We start from the raw sequence: 16,651 nt of genomic DNA, 5'->3' as shown, positions 1-16,651 counted from the left end.
GGAATTTGACAGCTATATTTCAATATTCAGATACTAATTGGCTTAAAATCATCAAACTTTGTCAGTTGATATTTCTTGGGTTCTCAAAATGTGTAAACCAAAAAGTAGGTCACATTGACCTACTTTTTTTGAATTCTTAGGATTTAACTAAAGATTTAGAATACTAAGAGGCTAAGAATAGAAATGGTGATGTTGTACAATTTATCAGAAGAGCGATTCTAGGCCCTTGTGCCTCTTGTTAATCTAGCAGTCTAAAAGTACATGGAGTAGTATATTGAGTGATTTGGTCATTTTGATGCAGAATGGATACATTCCGTAACAATTGCTGCTCTAGCACTCCACAACTGCCATGGATAGGTGCATACAGAATCTCTTCCTAATAATCCTTAAACATACCATTATATTTTGGAGTGTTTGGAATATATTCCATAAGGGCTTCTGCTTGAATGAATTATCAAACTCCACAGTGGCTACATGCAAAAATCACATCTCCAGAAAATGCCATGCTGTCACCAAGCATGGTATATTTGTCTTGTGTGGCCCATGAGCCTCTTCTATTCACGGACATCTCATTTTCCGGTACAAAACCTGGCATACCATACATGAATGGTGTTCAAATTGCTTTTACATATAGCCCATATTCACAAATACGCTCCTTTTTTGGCCAAGAGCCCATTACTAAGCTCATATATTTTATTTCGATTTGTTTTAAAAAAATATGATCATATGGGAGTATCTAACAAAAAAATTATTTTGGTCCATATTTAGACTTGGAAACGTATAAAGTTACTGACAATCAATGTACAGTGTATGTAATTAATAATTCTTGAATCACAAAACTAAGACATTGAATGTGTCCTCATATGAACATGATTTAATGATTTCAGTTGATTAACAGTGATTTTATAAACACGGTGTTAAGGCTTTGCCTTCATTACGAGATTTTGTAAAGAAACTGGTATCCAGTTCAGGTTTTCAAACACAAATATCACATTTCTGTCCAAGTAGATCTGAACCTTTCCATAGCGATACACTTGTTTGGCCTCTTGGGTTTTTCCAGCAATTGGCATGAACAGTAGTCCATTTTCTTCAGCCTGCGTAGAGAACAGAAAAGTTGATTAAGTAACCAAATACTTCTACTCAAATTATGCTACTGAATTTAAAGGAAAGGTGAAGATAATGAACAGTGATCAATCTCATAACTCCTATAAGCAAATACAAAATAGAGAGTAGGGCAAACATGGACCCATGGTTATACCAGAGGTGGAATCAGGTGTCTAGGAGGAGTAAGCATCCCCTATCGACCAGTCGCACGCGCCGTGAACCCTATATCGCGATTAGGTAAACGGAGTTATCCGTAGTCGAAATCACTATGCCAAGAACGGTCTAACAATCGGTATGAAACACGTTAGACAATAGTCGCCATTAATTGGTGGAGATTATTTTATGAAGGATACTTACTGCTTTCTCAACAAGGTCTTTGAAGGTCGGTTGGTAGTTAGATCCCACAGTTACACTTCTTGTATACTGAAACCACAACATAGAAAATAAATCAATACATATGTCTAACCACAACATAGAAAATAAATCAATACATATGTCTAACTGATTCTTATATACTGAAACCACAACATAGAAAAACAAGAGTACCGCAGGTACAACATACGACCGTTTGACCTATAAGCACATTATGCACTCTGAATTGATATCGTACATTCTGAGTAGAAAAGCCTTGATTAAAGTAGGTCATGGTGCAACAATCTATCTGATATGTGAACTGATTATGTATTTCTCTGGCAGGGAGGTTGTGAGAAATGTCAGTGCAATATCTATCCATGATGAGAAAAAGTCCAAAAAACTATTTAACCTACTTTTAGCTCTAAAGTAAGTCATGGTGCACTAATCAAGTTGATATGTGAACTAATTATGTATTTCTCTAAGAGGGAGTTTGTGACAAAATTCAGGACAATATCTAATTTATAATGAAAAAAAATCTGGATAACTGATTGATCTACTTTTATCCCGAAAATAGGTCATGGTGAACCAATCCAGCTGAAATGCAAACTGAACTTATATTCCTCTGTGAGGAAGTCTGTGACTAAATTTCAGGGCAATATCTGAATCCGTAGCGAAAACAAGGTTTTTCTACAAAGTGATGCTGCGACCTTGACCTTGAGAGACAATAGGCATCCCCCGCTTGGCATAAGGTGTCCTTGCCCCAATGGTTCGGTCTGTATCCATCCTACAAGGTTTTCCTACTAAGTGATACTACAACCTTGACCTTGGAAGAAGAAAAGGCATACTCCACTTGACATGAGGAGTATGTGTACCAAGTTTGGCGGTCCTAGCCCCAATAGTTCAGTCTGTATTCTGCCTACAAGGTTTTCCTATTAACTGATACTACGACTTCGAAAAGCAAAAGGCATCTTCCTCTCATCATGGTGATCAAATGTACATTGTACCAAGTTGTAAGATCCTGGAGCTTACGGTTCATTTTGCATACAAGGTCCGGACAGATGTATGATGCTATAGCATAATATGTTATGTATTTGATGGACATATTAAATTCAATACATGTATGTGCAAGTGTATAAAACTGAAACATAAGGATCATCTAGAGGACAATGAACAATCAATGATAAACTGTAATGATCTCCATATGACGAGATATGATGTAAAATCTTCTCACAGTTGGCTCTGGTCCAGTCGCCGTTTGCCTGGGAGGGGACCGTGATGAAGAAGAAACAGACGCATCTGCCATCTGCCTACGCTCCATCTGGGAAAAATAGGCCATGTTTTCTTTGACACCAGGTTGTATATGACTTGACACAGCACGGTTCATTATTTCCAAAGCTTTGCTGAAGTTGTCTACAAATACAATTTCAAAAGGTAACAATACAGTTATCTAAAATCAACAAACACTTGTTAAACATAAATGCACCTGATCATGGCCAAATTCTAATGAGGACTTTTTATTTTCATGCCAGGGTTCGAGTCATGACACTAAATTAACAGAGGCTATGCCCTTTGACCCCAGAAGTTTAACTTTTCATAAGATAAACATGTACTGAGGAACCAAATACAGTCCACTCTGGATATATTGAAATTCTGGGGACCAACCTGAATTGTTCATTTATATAACCAAAGTTCAATATAGCTGATGTTAAACTACATGAATAATGTTACTGGGGATTTAGTCTTACTTCAATATAACAGATACCTTAATATCAGTGGAGTAGATTGTATCTATTTTTCAGTAACGGAGGCCATGCCCTTTGATCCTGTAACCCCATAGGGCTTTTCCTTATACCTACTCGTGGTGCAAATACAAAGAGTTTATCTCTTGCTGTTCAAAATTAATGCTGCAGACAAAGCTAACAAGGACCCAAAACAATGTGCCCCCAATCTTTGAGGGCAAAAATAATTTGAAAGTGATCAAAATTTAAACAATTCAAAAATCAAATTTGACAATTTGCCACAAAGGACTGGCTGGTACCTCTGATGGAGGGCTGTGATAGATATTCCTCCGAGAAGAGCGACTTCCAGCCCAGATACCACTTTGTGATCTCGTCATAGTTTGGCATGTTGCTGAGCCAGGTACATAAAACGGTTCTCCATTTGGGGAAGAAGGTCTTCTCCAGCATGTCCACCATGTATTTAGCAGGAATAATGTCTGACCACGCCATCACCCAGTGCCACGGATCTGGTAAAGAAATAGTGTGATATAGAACCCAGTGCCACGGATCTGGTAAAGAAATAGTGTGATATAGAACCCAGTGCCACGGATCCGGTAAAGAAATAGTGTGATATAGAACCCAGTGCCACGGATCCAGTAAAGAAATAGTGTGATATAGAACCCAGTGCCACGGATCCAGTAAAGAAATAGTGTGATATAGAACCCAGTGTCACGGATCTGGTAAAGAAATAGTGTGATATAGAACCCAGTGTCCCAGGTCTGGTAAAGAAATAGTGTGATATAAAACCCAGTGCCCCAGGTCTGGTAAAGAAATAGTGTGATATAGAACCCAGTGCCACAGATCCTGTAAAGAAATAGTGCAATATAGAACCCAGTGCCACGGATCCAGTAAAGAAATAGTGTGATATAGAAAATAATGAGGCACTTGCTTTTTCACCTTAAATGCTTACAGGGTTGAATCAACATTATGTGAAAAACATACATGCAAAACACGAAAAAATCATTGTGTACTGATACATATGATAAGATTTGTTGGTGAAAGACAAGTCACTGACAAAAGAACACCTTGTAGGGTAGCAAATTGTCATTACAGTTTAAACTTTTTGTTAGGTGAAAGGTCAAATTCACAAGGTCTTTCAACATGGCACTAAAAGTGAGGCCTTGCCAGATAGATAGCATTCATTGGAAATGTACATTAAATCCCTGTATAGACAAAGTGATGGTTTTCATTACATGGGTCAACATCAAGGTCACAAAGTTATGAAACACGGAATGTCAAAAGAATCACACAATCTAAATGCATGTATCAAAGCTCCATCTCTTACAGCTCAACCTTGATTAACTGTGTAAAAGTTTTCAATAAAAGGGTTAGGTACATGTACATGTATATGTATAGAGCATAAATACAGTACGTGTACATTTACATAGATTAAACAAGTTTTATTTTACTCCTAAAAAACTTACCTAAAATCTGTTGATGTGGATTTATAACAAACTCTTGCATACACATAGCAAGTTTTGGTAGAATATTTTTCACCAAAAAAGCTTCTAAATGTCCAGGCTTAAACACCCTCACCCAGGGTTGGAGTATAACTTTCGCAGATGCATCTGAAGGGTGCCAGTTTATGAGAGCATTGGCAATTTTATGTCGTATGGGAGCATACAGTGGTTCTAATTTGTCTTTCATCAACGGCAGCCATGGATGAAGCCATGCATGAATTGGCATGGTGTCTGTCAGTGGGTTCCAATTTTCCACTTCCTGTAGTAACCGTGGCAACACCAATTGATCAAAGATGTTTTCCATAATCCAGGGAGGCAGAACTGGAAGCCAGGTTTCCAGAACTTCTATGATAGGATTACAAACCCTTACATTCCACTTTCTACAAAGATGTAAACAAAAAAATCTTAATTATCACATGCATAAAGACATTGTCTCTTGGTATCTTTAAAATGAGAAGCCCATGGGCCATGACATCACCCTAATGCCCATGTAAAGCTTTGCAGTCTAATTGTGACCCCTTTATTGCCCTGAGGGTCATGGTTTCAACAAGCCTGCGTTCCTAAAGCTCCAGAGAAATTGTCCAACAAATTCCTATCTAAAACTTCATATTCCTATTGCTCAGCCATCACAGCTTGTCCATGCAAAGTCACATGCTTTACAAAAACCAGGTAGAACTGTCCTAATGGAACTTATACCACCCCTAAACCCCATCCATCCCCTGGAAACACCCCTAAACCCCATCCATCCCCTGGAAACACCCACAAAAATAGGTATATTTGAAAAACTGTATATTTGATCTTTTCTAAATAACCTTTAATGTAGCCTAGTAAATCAACAATTTACATCATGAAAAAGTCTTGCTTTTATTACATGTTTTAGTAAATTTTACAGTGTCAATCCTTATGTCCTTCAAGTGTTCTAAATTATTTAAACCACCTTCTAATCAAAAGACACTTTTTACTTTAATCTTTCAATATCACTGTTAGACATCTGCGTCAAAACAGCACCTTTGGTTTTGATGATAGAACTTAATCTAGGTCAGATACAGCATCGTGAGTTGGATTAAATATCCACAGAACATAATTCACTGTCCTTAACTGAAGTCACTGACGCACAAAATGTAGGTCAGATGCTGTACCCAAACAATGAGTTGGAAGAAGGATCTAAGATGTGTCACTGGAGCAAATCTGAATTGTGTTCTACCTGCCATAGGGTAAGAACAGACCTAATGCCAGTATTAATCTTCCGTCTACAGATATACAGTGGAACCCCGTTATTACGTTTTCCATTTTGTCACGATAAAATAACGTAATACTGGGGGCAACGTATTAAACGTTCCCAGTTAAAAATATCATTTGGAAATTGTATATCGTCCGTTGGTACTCCGTGAAGGGGTGTGTGAATATATCTTTACTGTTTCTTTGTTTAAAAGACTATGATACTTTGTTTTATTTAAATCTTATCTTTAATGTCCGTAATTCTTCATGTTCTTATCCCTTTTCTTTATTTCGGTGTAGGATACATAAGGATGTTTTGATAAACGTTGCTTTTTCTGCATTCGTTTGGACCGCCATTTTGTTCAACTTTAAAACAATGCGTTCATGTAAATTTCTCTCAATAACTCGTTCCGGTTCGTATTCAACATTCGTATTAAAAAATAACAAAACATCGTTTTTATTAAGTTCTCTAATTACACAATACACAACACAATAAAAAAAATCCCACCCAAAAAACAACAAAACTATAGACACAAAACGCACACGATACCCAACACTTGCACACTTCTCACCAACGATAAACATGCACGGAGAACAATTTAAGCACAATCCACATCAAAAAAAAATATAATGATGCACGAAGATTTCATTTATAATGCTAAATGATGGCACTAAAATCACATGCGCATCAAGGGATTTTAAAATATTCACTGAGGTAAATGCCGTGCACAAATCGGCCAATAGATTGGTGTATGTATGGACGAGATTTACGAACACCCAAGCTGCATGTCCAAACAACGAACAATTTTATTAATTGAACACCTTTAGTCACCTATGTCCAAGCAGTTACCCAAGCGGTTGTAACATTGCTACGATAAATTTTGTCTTTCTTGTTTGGTACCAAAGCTGTCCGTGAATAGAGTTTTAATAGCAAAGGTAATCACACTATGCTGAACACGCAGGTGGTTGAGAAATTATTTCTTTGATTATCAAAATATGAAAAATGAAGTAAATTTCATAGAGTACAATTTCTAAATAAACATTATTTAATTGTTTATCACTGGCTTCTATACGGGGTATTCACCTGTATTGATGTCGCTAGATCTATCGAAGCGTGATCAGTCAAGCGTCTCTAATCCCCAAACAGACCAGGAAATTTACGTGGTGACTGCCTCAGGCAGTCAAGGTGTGAATGCTTATTATTTTGAGAATCACTATTGAATAATTAGGGGTTTATTACGTTTTTGTCGGAATATTTACAACGTAATACCGAGTCCCGGCATTTTAGGACAACGTAATAACGAGGTCTATTTTATATAGGTTTGTTAAGAAATGGCTTTGTGCTTTGAAATTCCAACGTAATATGCGGACTAACGTAATAAAGGGGGAACGTAATAACGGGGTTCCACTGTAGAGATATGGTGATTCTCATATCCTCTAACTTCACTGCAGGTATTGTGTGCTTAATGTTGAAAAAATATAACTGTAACTCACTTTCAAGTTAATTTGACTTTTCACATCAATGTGTAGATGATGTTAAATTCATTTTAATTTCTCTCTCTCTTTATTTAGGTACAACTCACAGTATGGTGGTTCTCAGATATGGCAGCCAGACATCCCACAGAAGCCTCTGGAAGACGTCCATGTCGTTGGCATTTCCAGCATACTGCTGATTGTAATCTTCTAACAGAATCTTCCATTGTCTGATAGTGTCTAATCCATATTCAGGCTCCTTTAATGGGTCCCATGTGGAAAAATATTTTCTCATCTACAAGAAATGTCATTTTACAACTTCATTTTAATGGCTCTTTCTCATCAAATTCAAAATTCATCTATTTTAAAATGCTAGGATTCTATTTTTAACTAGCATTGTCATAAAATACACATTTTGCATAACTCTAGGAGAGCATGTTTACAAGCATAATTAACCTATTGTCCAATACTTTTTCTTGATGAAAAAAAAAATTATCAACACATCTCATTTTGAGTAAATTACAGAATTGAATAGGAATATAAAAACAAACCATTGGGAAGACCAAAGCTACTGCCAGCGATGAGAGGTCATACATTTTATATTCCTCATAGAAATCATTTTGGAGGGAGCTGAATATGGCTGCACACTCATCCAGCTGCAGAGGATCGTCACATCCTGGCTGTGTTCTCTCCTCACACCTAAAAGGTCACGTAAAAGGTCACATATATCCTCAACTAATAAAACCTTTACATACACACATGGCATTCATACAAGTCCTTGACAAATACAAAGAGAACCTTCTATGTAGTGCTGCTCTTGCTTCTGTAAAAGTATTGCAAAGCACTTATATTTCATGAGACTTAATTTTTGAGATCTTGTTTTGTTTAATTTATCATTTGCCTACATTTATCATGTCCCTTTCCCTTCTTAATTTTTTACGAGAATCTTTTTTTCTTTTTTTTTTTTTTGGTGTGAACATATCCTCCTGAATTTATATAAAAATAAAATTCTTGCGAATAAAAGGTGAGCAATATTACCTTTTATCCAAGTGGCATAAAGTCTGCACTTAAACCTTATGATTATCTTTTCCTATAAGTACAAAACTCTGTGGATTTGTGTGCAATTTTATCCTGCTGACTTTAGATTCTAGTTAGCTGGTATAAAATTCAATGCAATTTTGAACCCCTGCATACTTACATCCTGACAATATCCAGTACAAACCCCTGCATAATTACATCCTGACAATATCCTGTATGAACCCCTGCATACTTACATCCTGACAATATCCAGTACAAACCCCTGCATACTTACATCCTGACAATATCCTGTATGAACCCCTACATACTTACATCCTGACAATATCCTGTATGAACCCCTGCATACTTACATCCTGACAATATCCAGTAAAACCCCTGCATACTTACATCCTTACAATATCCAGTACACTTTTCAGTTTCTGTATCTGAGCCTCCTCTTGGTCACAAATGGTATCCAAGCGTTCCTTTTCATGCCTCATGTTTACAATGTGATCTTTCTCGTATCGCAATCTTAAAACAATACATTTACAGTACACAGCATTTATTCTATTCACAATTCAATGATATGAGACTCCACCACATTTTATCATTCAGTTTTAGTCAAGTACAAGGACACATCTGAGATTCCAATAAGATTCTAACATAATCTACATTAATAGTTTCTGCAAATAGAGGAATCCCAAACATCCCCAAACTCATTCTTTACATCCATTTCAAACTTATCCTTAAAACTGGGCAAATTCAAACTGACTTGAAAAGTAGTGATAAACAGTTTGGATGAAATCCTATTTCAATGATTCTGTGCAAAACTATCAGTGTAAAAAATGTCCCAGTTTCCAGTAGTTATGAATTACTTTATCAGCTTGTGTATGTTTCGCTGCAGCTTGTGAATTTTTACTGGACTATATCTTGTTTGAACTTGTTTACACATTTTTTTTACTTATCACTTCACAAAATCTTCTATGAGACTTTCTTCATTTAAAAACTTACTTCCTGTCATTGGTGATAATATCCTCTTCTGCCATATCCACCAGAATATTAAGATTATGCATCAACTCTGGCATTTCGAATGCTTTCTTCTGGCCTGGCTCCTGCTCCATCAAATCCTCCTCCTCGTCCGGTCGGTTGTGTCGTGTGGCTATTGCATGATACCCTGAAGATACAAGAACATGCTTAGTGAAATAAAGTGCAGGAATTCTACGAATAAGAACGTGCAGGTTGTTGATAATGTTGAAAGCTTTATGTTACGTGAACATACATGTACATCGTTTTCATGAATAAAATGAGCCGTTCCTATTTTAAAAGCAAAATAGACCCTTATCTTATCCAACCATGTTTTGAAACATCATAATGAAAAAATGCAACATAATCTTGTTCTCTACATAAATGTATCATATGGTATCTGCTTTAACATTACCTGATAACACTCTTTTTTCTTTTCCAGTCATGTCGATAACCTTGACCTTTGATGCTTTGGAGGGCATACTTTTCTTTTTTCCAACTCCCGATTGAATAATTTCTTCTGCTGTTTTATACACATACTTTGGTTTCTTTTTGCCAACCTGTAAGATAAAATTTGGGTCACTGAGAAAAAAATGTCATGTTTCACTGGCACTAACACACCACTCTGTGGAAAATTATTATGTTTTAACTCAAACTTTCACAAAGATTACTGCTGTTTTGTACTTTCAACATTCGAGACTTATTTAAAGATATCTGTTTGAAAGCCAGAGTGTGCAAGGAACACTTTGCCTGCCATTACAAAGCACTCCATAAGGTATTGCATCACAATGTGAAAATTAACTATTATGTATAGTTATGGGATAACATGACAAACTTTATTAAAAAAAATTGTTCCCTGTGCAATTCTTAACAAAATTATATGTCATATACCTACCCAAAATCGTGATGCATGCAGATGTAAACCGATTTAAAAATATTGTCATTTAGTCTTTTAAAAACCTCTAAAATGTGCCGGTAGAGAATGGGTTAAGGAATAGAATTCATCCATTTATGATAATGAGAGTGCTCCGTGATACACGTATACTTTAAAACTTGACAGAATTCTTCAAACAAGATAAAGACCTAATTCCTGTGACAAATTGCAATTACTGATAAGTGCACATCCATCCCAAGAGTTCTATAGATAGACAGACAGACAAAACAACACATCTCAAATAAAGTGATCTCTAATGACTCATGCAGGCTATAGATATTTTAAAAATCCCTTTTAAAACTCAACCAACCTCTGGTTTCTTTTTCCACTGTGAAAGTTCATCTTTGAACTTCTTTTCTTCTTCTTCATCCGAGTCATGGACAGGAAAATCAACCAGTGACCTTTCTGACCTCTCCGTCCCGTACGCACCAACTGCTGCTTTGCCTTTCCGCTTCACTGCCTCCACTGGTGTGGTAATACCCTGGCCGTGCTTTCCCAATCCCTCCCCAGGTTTGAAACCCATCTACACCAGAAATATTCATTTATTTCTCTTGAAAATTTTGTTGCAAAAACTTTTTAAAGTTTATTTTCATGTAAATGAATGTCCTGCTAATTTCTTATATCCCAAAATTACATGTATATAAATGAATAAATACTATTTTTCATGCACCAAATGTAGATTTTTTTCTAGTAAACGTCTTTGTATTACTTTAAAAACTGCTATAATAAAATAAAACCTGGCAACAGCATTACCTTTTCCAATAATTTTTTCCCAACACCTCTAGTGTGTCTTTCCCAATCTCCAAATCCACTGTAAAGAAAACAATGTACTAATATGAAGTTACTAGGCTACAAATGATAACTATGCTGAAAATTGCTCAGCTGGAATGATACTCAAATTTCACCTGTAATTCATCAATACACAGGAATGAACTTAATGTCTGTTTACAAACCACACCAAAAAAATTCCGCAAAACTGTGAATTTTATAAGGTTTCAAAGTCACAATGACTGTTGATCATTTACTGGTAAGACAAAAATTAAACTTGATCTGTGGCTCATCAATAAACAACTAATGCTCACTAATAAAGAGTTATCAAAAGACGACAGAGCTTGCTGATGTGAAGTAGTTGTGCATGTGTCCGATAAACACTAGAAGTTGGCACCCAGAAGTTCATGTCAATCACACTGGATTTGTATACTTTATGTCATGAAAGAAACAAGGATTTTATAACATCATAATGAGAATCATCCATGCAAGTCTGAACCACATACAATTTATAGCTACTGATGAATAAACCCGCTGCAAAAACTACAACCTGGTCACTAATCAGGAAAATTAGGTCAGCTGCAGCATCAAAATCATGGATATTCCATTCCATATCAGCCATAAACCCCTACCCCCCCCCCTCAAAAAAAAAAAAGATTCGGAAAGCAACTTTGACGGAATAACAGGAAAGTGTTACATTATATGCCTTGCCAATTTCCATGGTGGAGAGATAAAAAAGACAGTAAAATTCTTGTTGGATGTTAGGAGTACATTAGTAACAGTCACAACAAAGTGATTTTGATAGATCTGTCAATCAGCTTTTCTGTCCTTTGTAAGATACTCACACATCTGTTTTTCCAAACCCAGCAAACTGTTTTCCTGATCTTCCCTGTGGTCTACTTGTTCTTGATAAGAACTGCTTGCTGGGCATCTGTATCTGTATATCTTTCTCCGAATCCTTTAACAGAAAAGAATAGATAAATATTGGGCATACTGGCAATTTTAACATTTCATTTCAAATGGCAAAAAAACTATAATCACATAGCTATTTGACAAGCATTGTAAAAGTTTTGCCACATTAAAAAAATTTTGACAGTAGATGCATAGTCTAGTCAAATTTGCCGTATCAAACTAAGGAAGATTCTACATCGTCTTTCACATTTATACATATTGCACTGTAATATAATACACAAGCCTCAACACATACTGAGGAGTCCTCCTCCCCCTCCCCTTCTTTCTTGATTTTAGATCCTTGTTTGATTCCCCCGCTGACAAATCCAATTGGTGCAGTGTAATCCTTCCTCTTTCTTCTTCCGCCCCCAAAACCAGGTGTATTATCTTCATCGTCACTGTTGGCCCACATTCCTTAAATATTCAATCACAAGTCAAAATGTAATCATGAAATAATTAATACATTTCTGAGTCAATAAAAGTTTAATTACTTTGCATTGAAAATCAGAGTCTTATAGATACATCCAATATGAAGCACCAGTTTAAATAATAACTCACCCAAGTCACCATAGTCCTGCTATTTTGATTTTTAAAAGATTTTTTTTTTCAATCTTTATACCCATGAAATTTTTTTATCCTATATTGTGGCCCCAACCAAGCTGATCTTGAATTCCCATAACACAGGAATGTCACAATACCAATAACTAACATGACCTTGCTGTCAAGGTCACAAGATCATAATTTAAAAGAAAACGTCTTGCAATAAAAAATCTTTATACAAAATATAAAAACTCTACCTAAAATAGTTCAGGAGATATGAATAGGTTAGGTTTTCTTAAAAGTAGGTCAAACTCCAAGGTCAAGGTTACAAGGTTAAAAGCTTTGGTGTCATAAAAAAAAAAAAAAAGGCCCTGTCACAAGGAATGCACGCATGAAATATCAGAGTCATATCACTCACCAAGCAAGGTTAAGTTTCAAACATGACAAAATCAATATGCTCTGACTATAGTCACTCTGAAGCATAAAAAAATTGAATCCACACAACTTAGAAACATTTGTATTTCAATCTGCTTTAGTGTGGCTCTGTTACTATTGAAAAGAACTTTGTTTTCATCAATTTCCTATATATTCCCATATACAACTTTGATCTCTTGTTGTGGTTCCACCTAGCCTGTGGCCCTAATGTGAATAAGCTTGAATTTGAACTACCTGCAGATGTTTGCATACTAATATGACTAATCACGGCTCTGCTATGAAAATGAAAAAGAAAATTTTGGGGAAAATCATGAATCGGTCCCTTTAAGGATGCTTGCATATTGATATGATTAATCATGGCCCCGTTGTTCTTGAGAAAAAGATTTTTTCCTATATACATGATCCCCTATTGTGACTTTGCCCTACTTCCAGGGACCACAATTTTAAAAATAAAACTTGAACATATACTACCAGGAGATGCTTGAATATTAATATGACTAATCATGGCCCTGTTGTTCTTGAGAAGAATTTTCATACATATCTGTATGTAAAATTTTATCCCCTATCATGGCCCCATCCGACGCCAGGGCCAAGATTTGAACAAACTTGAATCTACTTCATGTCAGGAAGTTTTCAAGTAAATTTCAACTTTTCTGGCCCAGTGGTTCTCAAGAAGATTATCAAATGACCCCACCCTCTTTTCATTTTTTCTTGATTAACTCCCTTTGGAGAGAATATGGCCCTTCATTTGAACAAACTTGAATCCCCTTCACTCAAGGATGATTTGTACCAAGTTTGATTGGTTCTTGAGAAGAAGATTTTAAAAAGATGCTTGAAAACTTTTGATATTTCTTCATTATCTCTAGTTCAAAATAGGTGGGGCAATTCATTTGAACAAACTTATTCCTCTTTTATCCAAGCATGCTTTGTGGCAAGTTGGGTTGAAATTAGCCCTGGAGTTCTGAAGAAATTGAAGATGTTGCCAGACAAAAAGGTGAATAGATCACTGTGCTTTCAGCTAGTAGGTGAGCTAATAAATCTAGTACAAAAAATATTTGAAATTCAAAAATAAGAGGCGTAGTTTCTTCTCAAATATGTTTGCTCCAGGTGCTTTATTGAGACTTATAATTGATACTACCTAATTAGTTCAGCATGCATACAGGTGTAATGGGACAAACACTAGCTAACTGCATAATTTGACAGCATATACAGAATAGCATTCAGAAGATTATGTCTAATTAGCCCTGTCGCCTATACTAAATCATACCTTTCATTTTACTTGACTACCGTTAAACAATATGCTGATATGACTGTACAATCTAATCTATGTGTGAATGTTAAACCCCGCAACCTATCCCGCGTCAGTCCTAACGACAGAAATGCCTGGAAAGTTGGTATAGAAACCAGCCATCATTTGCCTACCCCAACAACTAGGGCTACTGCAACCATATAAAGAACAAAACTGGATAGTGAGTGAGTGATAGAGTACAAAATTATTTTATTAATTCATATATCAGCAAGAAGTTGCTTTGAATATATATATTCTATCTTATTGTGAATAAACATTTCTTTATAAGGATAAATGTGAAACACCTTGAGGAGAACACTCAGTGACCAGTATGAAACCCGCTTGGGGCGAACCCATAATCTGGGTGAAACTACCTGCATTCATTTGAACATTTCAATCTTATTTTTATTTGTAATTCTCATTTGATAATCAAGTCTAGTAAATTGGCGGAAACTGATAATTGAGCCTGCATATTGCTTACAAGATTGACAGCCTTAAAGAATGCTGATCAAAACTGGGGTTTACTAATTACAACAATGATTCTGTACCCTTACCATAGATGGCCTGATTTTTTGTTTGTCTCCTGCCTCCTCGTGGATAAAATTCATTTGCAAGATCATCTTCTGTCACCTCGAACTTCTCCACTTCTGGGGATGACATTCTGATTTTTTCTTATATCTGCATAAAAATATATGATATAAATCAAAAGATTTGGTGATGGATCATAATTATAAACATCAACTTCTTCTGCCCAGCTTCTTCTCATTTCAAAACAGCCTTTTGTATTTTGATTATACTACGGTAATAATATTTGCATTTGTCATTGTAAACTTAATTTCCTGATAAAATCACCGAGTCATCTTTAAACTTCACTATAAACAAGAGGCTCACAGGTCTTATCAGTCACCTGAGTATCAGTTAAAAGTATCACTAGTCCCAAGGGATACAAAATCTTAAAAAAAAATGTCTTGTTCTTTACATCTAAGCTAAATTCTAATACATGTATTCAGCAAAACAAGTTGTGTTCTTAAAACTTCAATGCCCTCAAAAGTGCATACACTGATCAAAGGCTTAACATAATATAATATAGGTATTCACATTAAACAATATCAATAATTTGGACCCGGGGTTGCAAAACCACAATGCATGGTTTATGTAGGCTGGCGTTATATTCGTTGGGTTAAATGAATAGGTGGATCCTGTAGTATATATTCCCTCCCTGTAATATTTAGATGTTACTGGGTAATTAGCACAAGAGGAATTTCATAAATAATATATATCTTTAAATGAATTACATATTACCATAATAACCGAATTATGATTATTACTTGTGAAACAACAATGACCATTTCATGTATGACAGCTGATATTATATTTACTTGATTGTATTGATATGTACCTAATTATCAAGGTAATATGTAAATCACAGATACATTGATTACCATATTGCAACTTTTAACATAGGATGAGATTATCTGGAACAAGCCCCAATAACATATTGTAGAAGGCAGGTCTGCCCGATGTTTGCCCAAATACTAACGGGTCAATGATAAACTGGTTTATTCTTTTATTTTCATCATACATTTATCAAGTGATTACAAATGGACTATAGTCTACGCTATGTGACTGTCTGTCACTCTCGATCTCGACACAGTGAATCTCGCAACCTCTTCAATCTCTACAATAATCTCTCTCTCATACACAGCGTTACGTAAAACAGGAGTCCGGGCTATCCTGAGCCAGGACCTATTGTGACGTAAGCACGTGCAAAAATAACATCATGGTAAGAATACACATAGTAAAAATAGCTCTGTATGTCAAAATAAGGTACTTGTACACCTGCATTATACAATATATATTCAACATTCATACACACCTGCTCATATCATACGTCAACCATCACACTTGCTTCGTTCGTTCTAACGGTCATACTGTATATTCAAATTACATATTAAGAGGTGGGTATATAGATCAAGATTTGTAGCACAAATTGTGGTGTATTTAGAAATTTTCCCAGGAACTGAGCTACGGAGTACGGTTCTGTGTGTTTAAGTTCCCATATGACTAAGTGCTGATTCAACTACGAGCCAAAGTGACTAGTATACAATCTAATGTAATACTAAACCTGTTGTATCACCGCCTGCATCAGCTAAATAGACAAAGTTTATCGTTTTACCTCTACAGCGAACGTTTTCTCATGGTATATTCAATGTGAATAAGTTTCATGATTAGCAAGTGATAAATAGGTATAAATAAAACGTTTTTAAGAACGTGATTAGATTGGGTTTACACTAATGTAAGAAATGAA

General features: G+C 35.8%; 1 protein-coding gene across 2 annotated transcripts; it reads right to left on the bottom strand.

Annotated features, from left to right (window-relative positions):
• Positions 1-852: 852 nt before the first annotated feature.
• Positions 853-16,589, bottom strand: LOC125681808 (tuftelin-interacting protein 11-like). Of its 2 annotated transcripts, none has more exons than XM_048922040.2 (16): positions 16,469-16,589; positions 14,898-15,021; positions 12,337-12,494; positions 11,975-12,087; positions 11,115-11,172; positions 10,672-10,884; positions 9,843-9,987; positions 9,416-9,578; positions 8,813-8,935; positions 7,939-8,086; positions 7,498-7,682; positions 4,661-5,076; positions 3,497-3,703; positions 2,690-2,868; positions 1,462-1,527; positions 853-1,094 (listed from the first exon to the last, which is right to left on the bottom strand). In XM_048922040.2, the coding sequence occupies exons 2-16, from the start codon at positions 15,001-15,003 to the stop codon at positions 918-920; spliced, it is 2,457 nt and encodes an 818-aa protein (XP_048777997.2). In that variant the 5' UTR covers positions 15,004-15,021; positions 16,469-16,589; the 3' UTR covers positions 853-917. The 2 variants fall into 2 exon arrangements, with proteins under 2 accessions (XP_048777997.2, XP_056016658.1); XM_056160683.1 differs by having other exon boundaries at positions 16,520-16,589.
• Between the last annotated feature and the right edge of the window lie 62 nt (positions 16,590-16,651).

This window comes from Ostrea edulis, chromosome 1 (assembly GCF_947568905.1).
Source record: "Ostrea edulis chromosome 1, xbOstEdul1.1, whole genome shotgun sequence".
Lineage (NCBI taxonomy): Eukaryota > Metazoa > Mollusca > Bivalvia > Ostreida > Ostreidae > Ostrea > Ostrea edulis.
Note: the sequence above shows the minus strand (reverse complement) of the source record. Positions and strands in the feature narration are given on the sequence as shown.

What these genes read in the sequence shown, in the direction of transcription:
- LOC125681808 (XM_048922040.2), bottom strand. Translation starts at nt 15,003, where the DNA reads ATGTCATCCCCAGAAGTGGAGAAGTTCGAGGTGACAGAAGATGATCTT. An exon ending in AGTGGAAAAAGAAACCAGAG is followed by an intron (nt 9,988 to 10,671) that starts GTTGGTTGAGTT and finishes TTTATCTTACAG; the next exon opens with GTTGGCAAAAAGAAACCAAA. An exon ending in AAGACCTTGTTGAGAAAGCA is followed by an intron (nt 1,095 to 1,461) that starts GTAAGTATCCTT and finishes TTCTCTACGCAG; the next exon opens with GCTGAAGAAAATGGACTACT.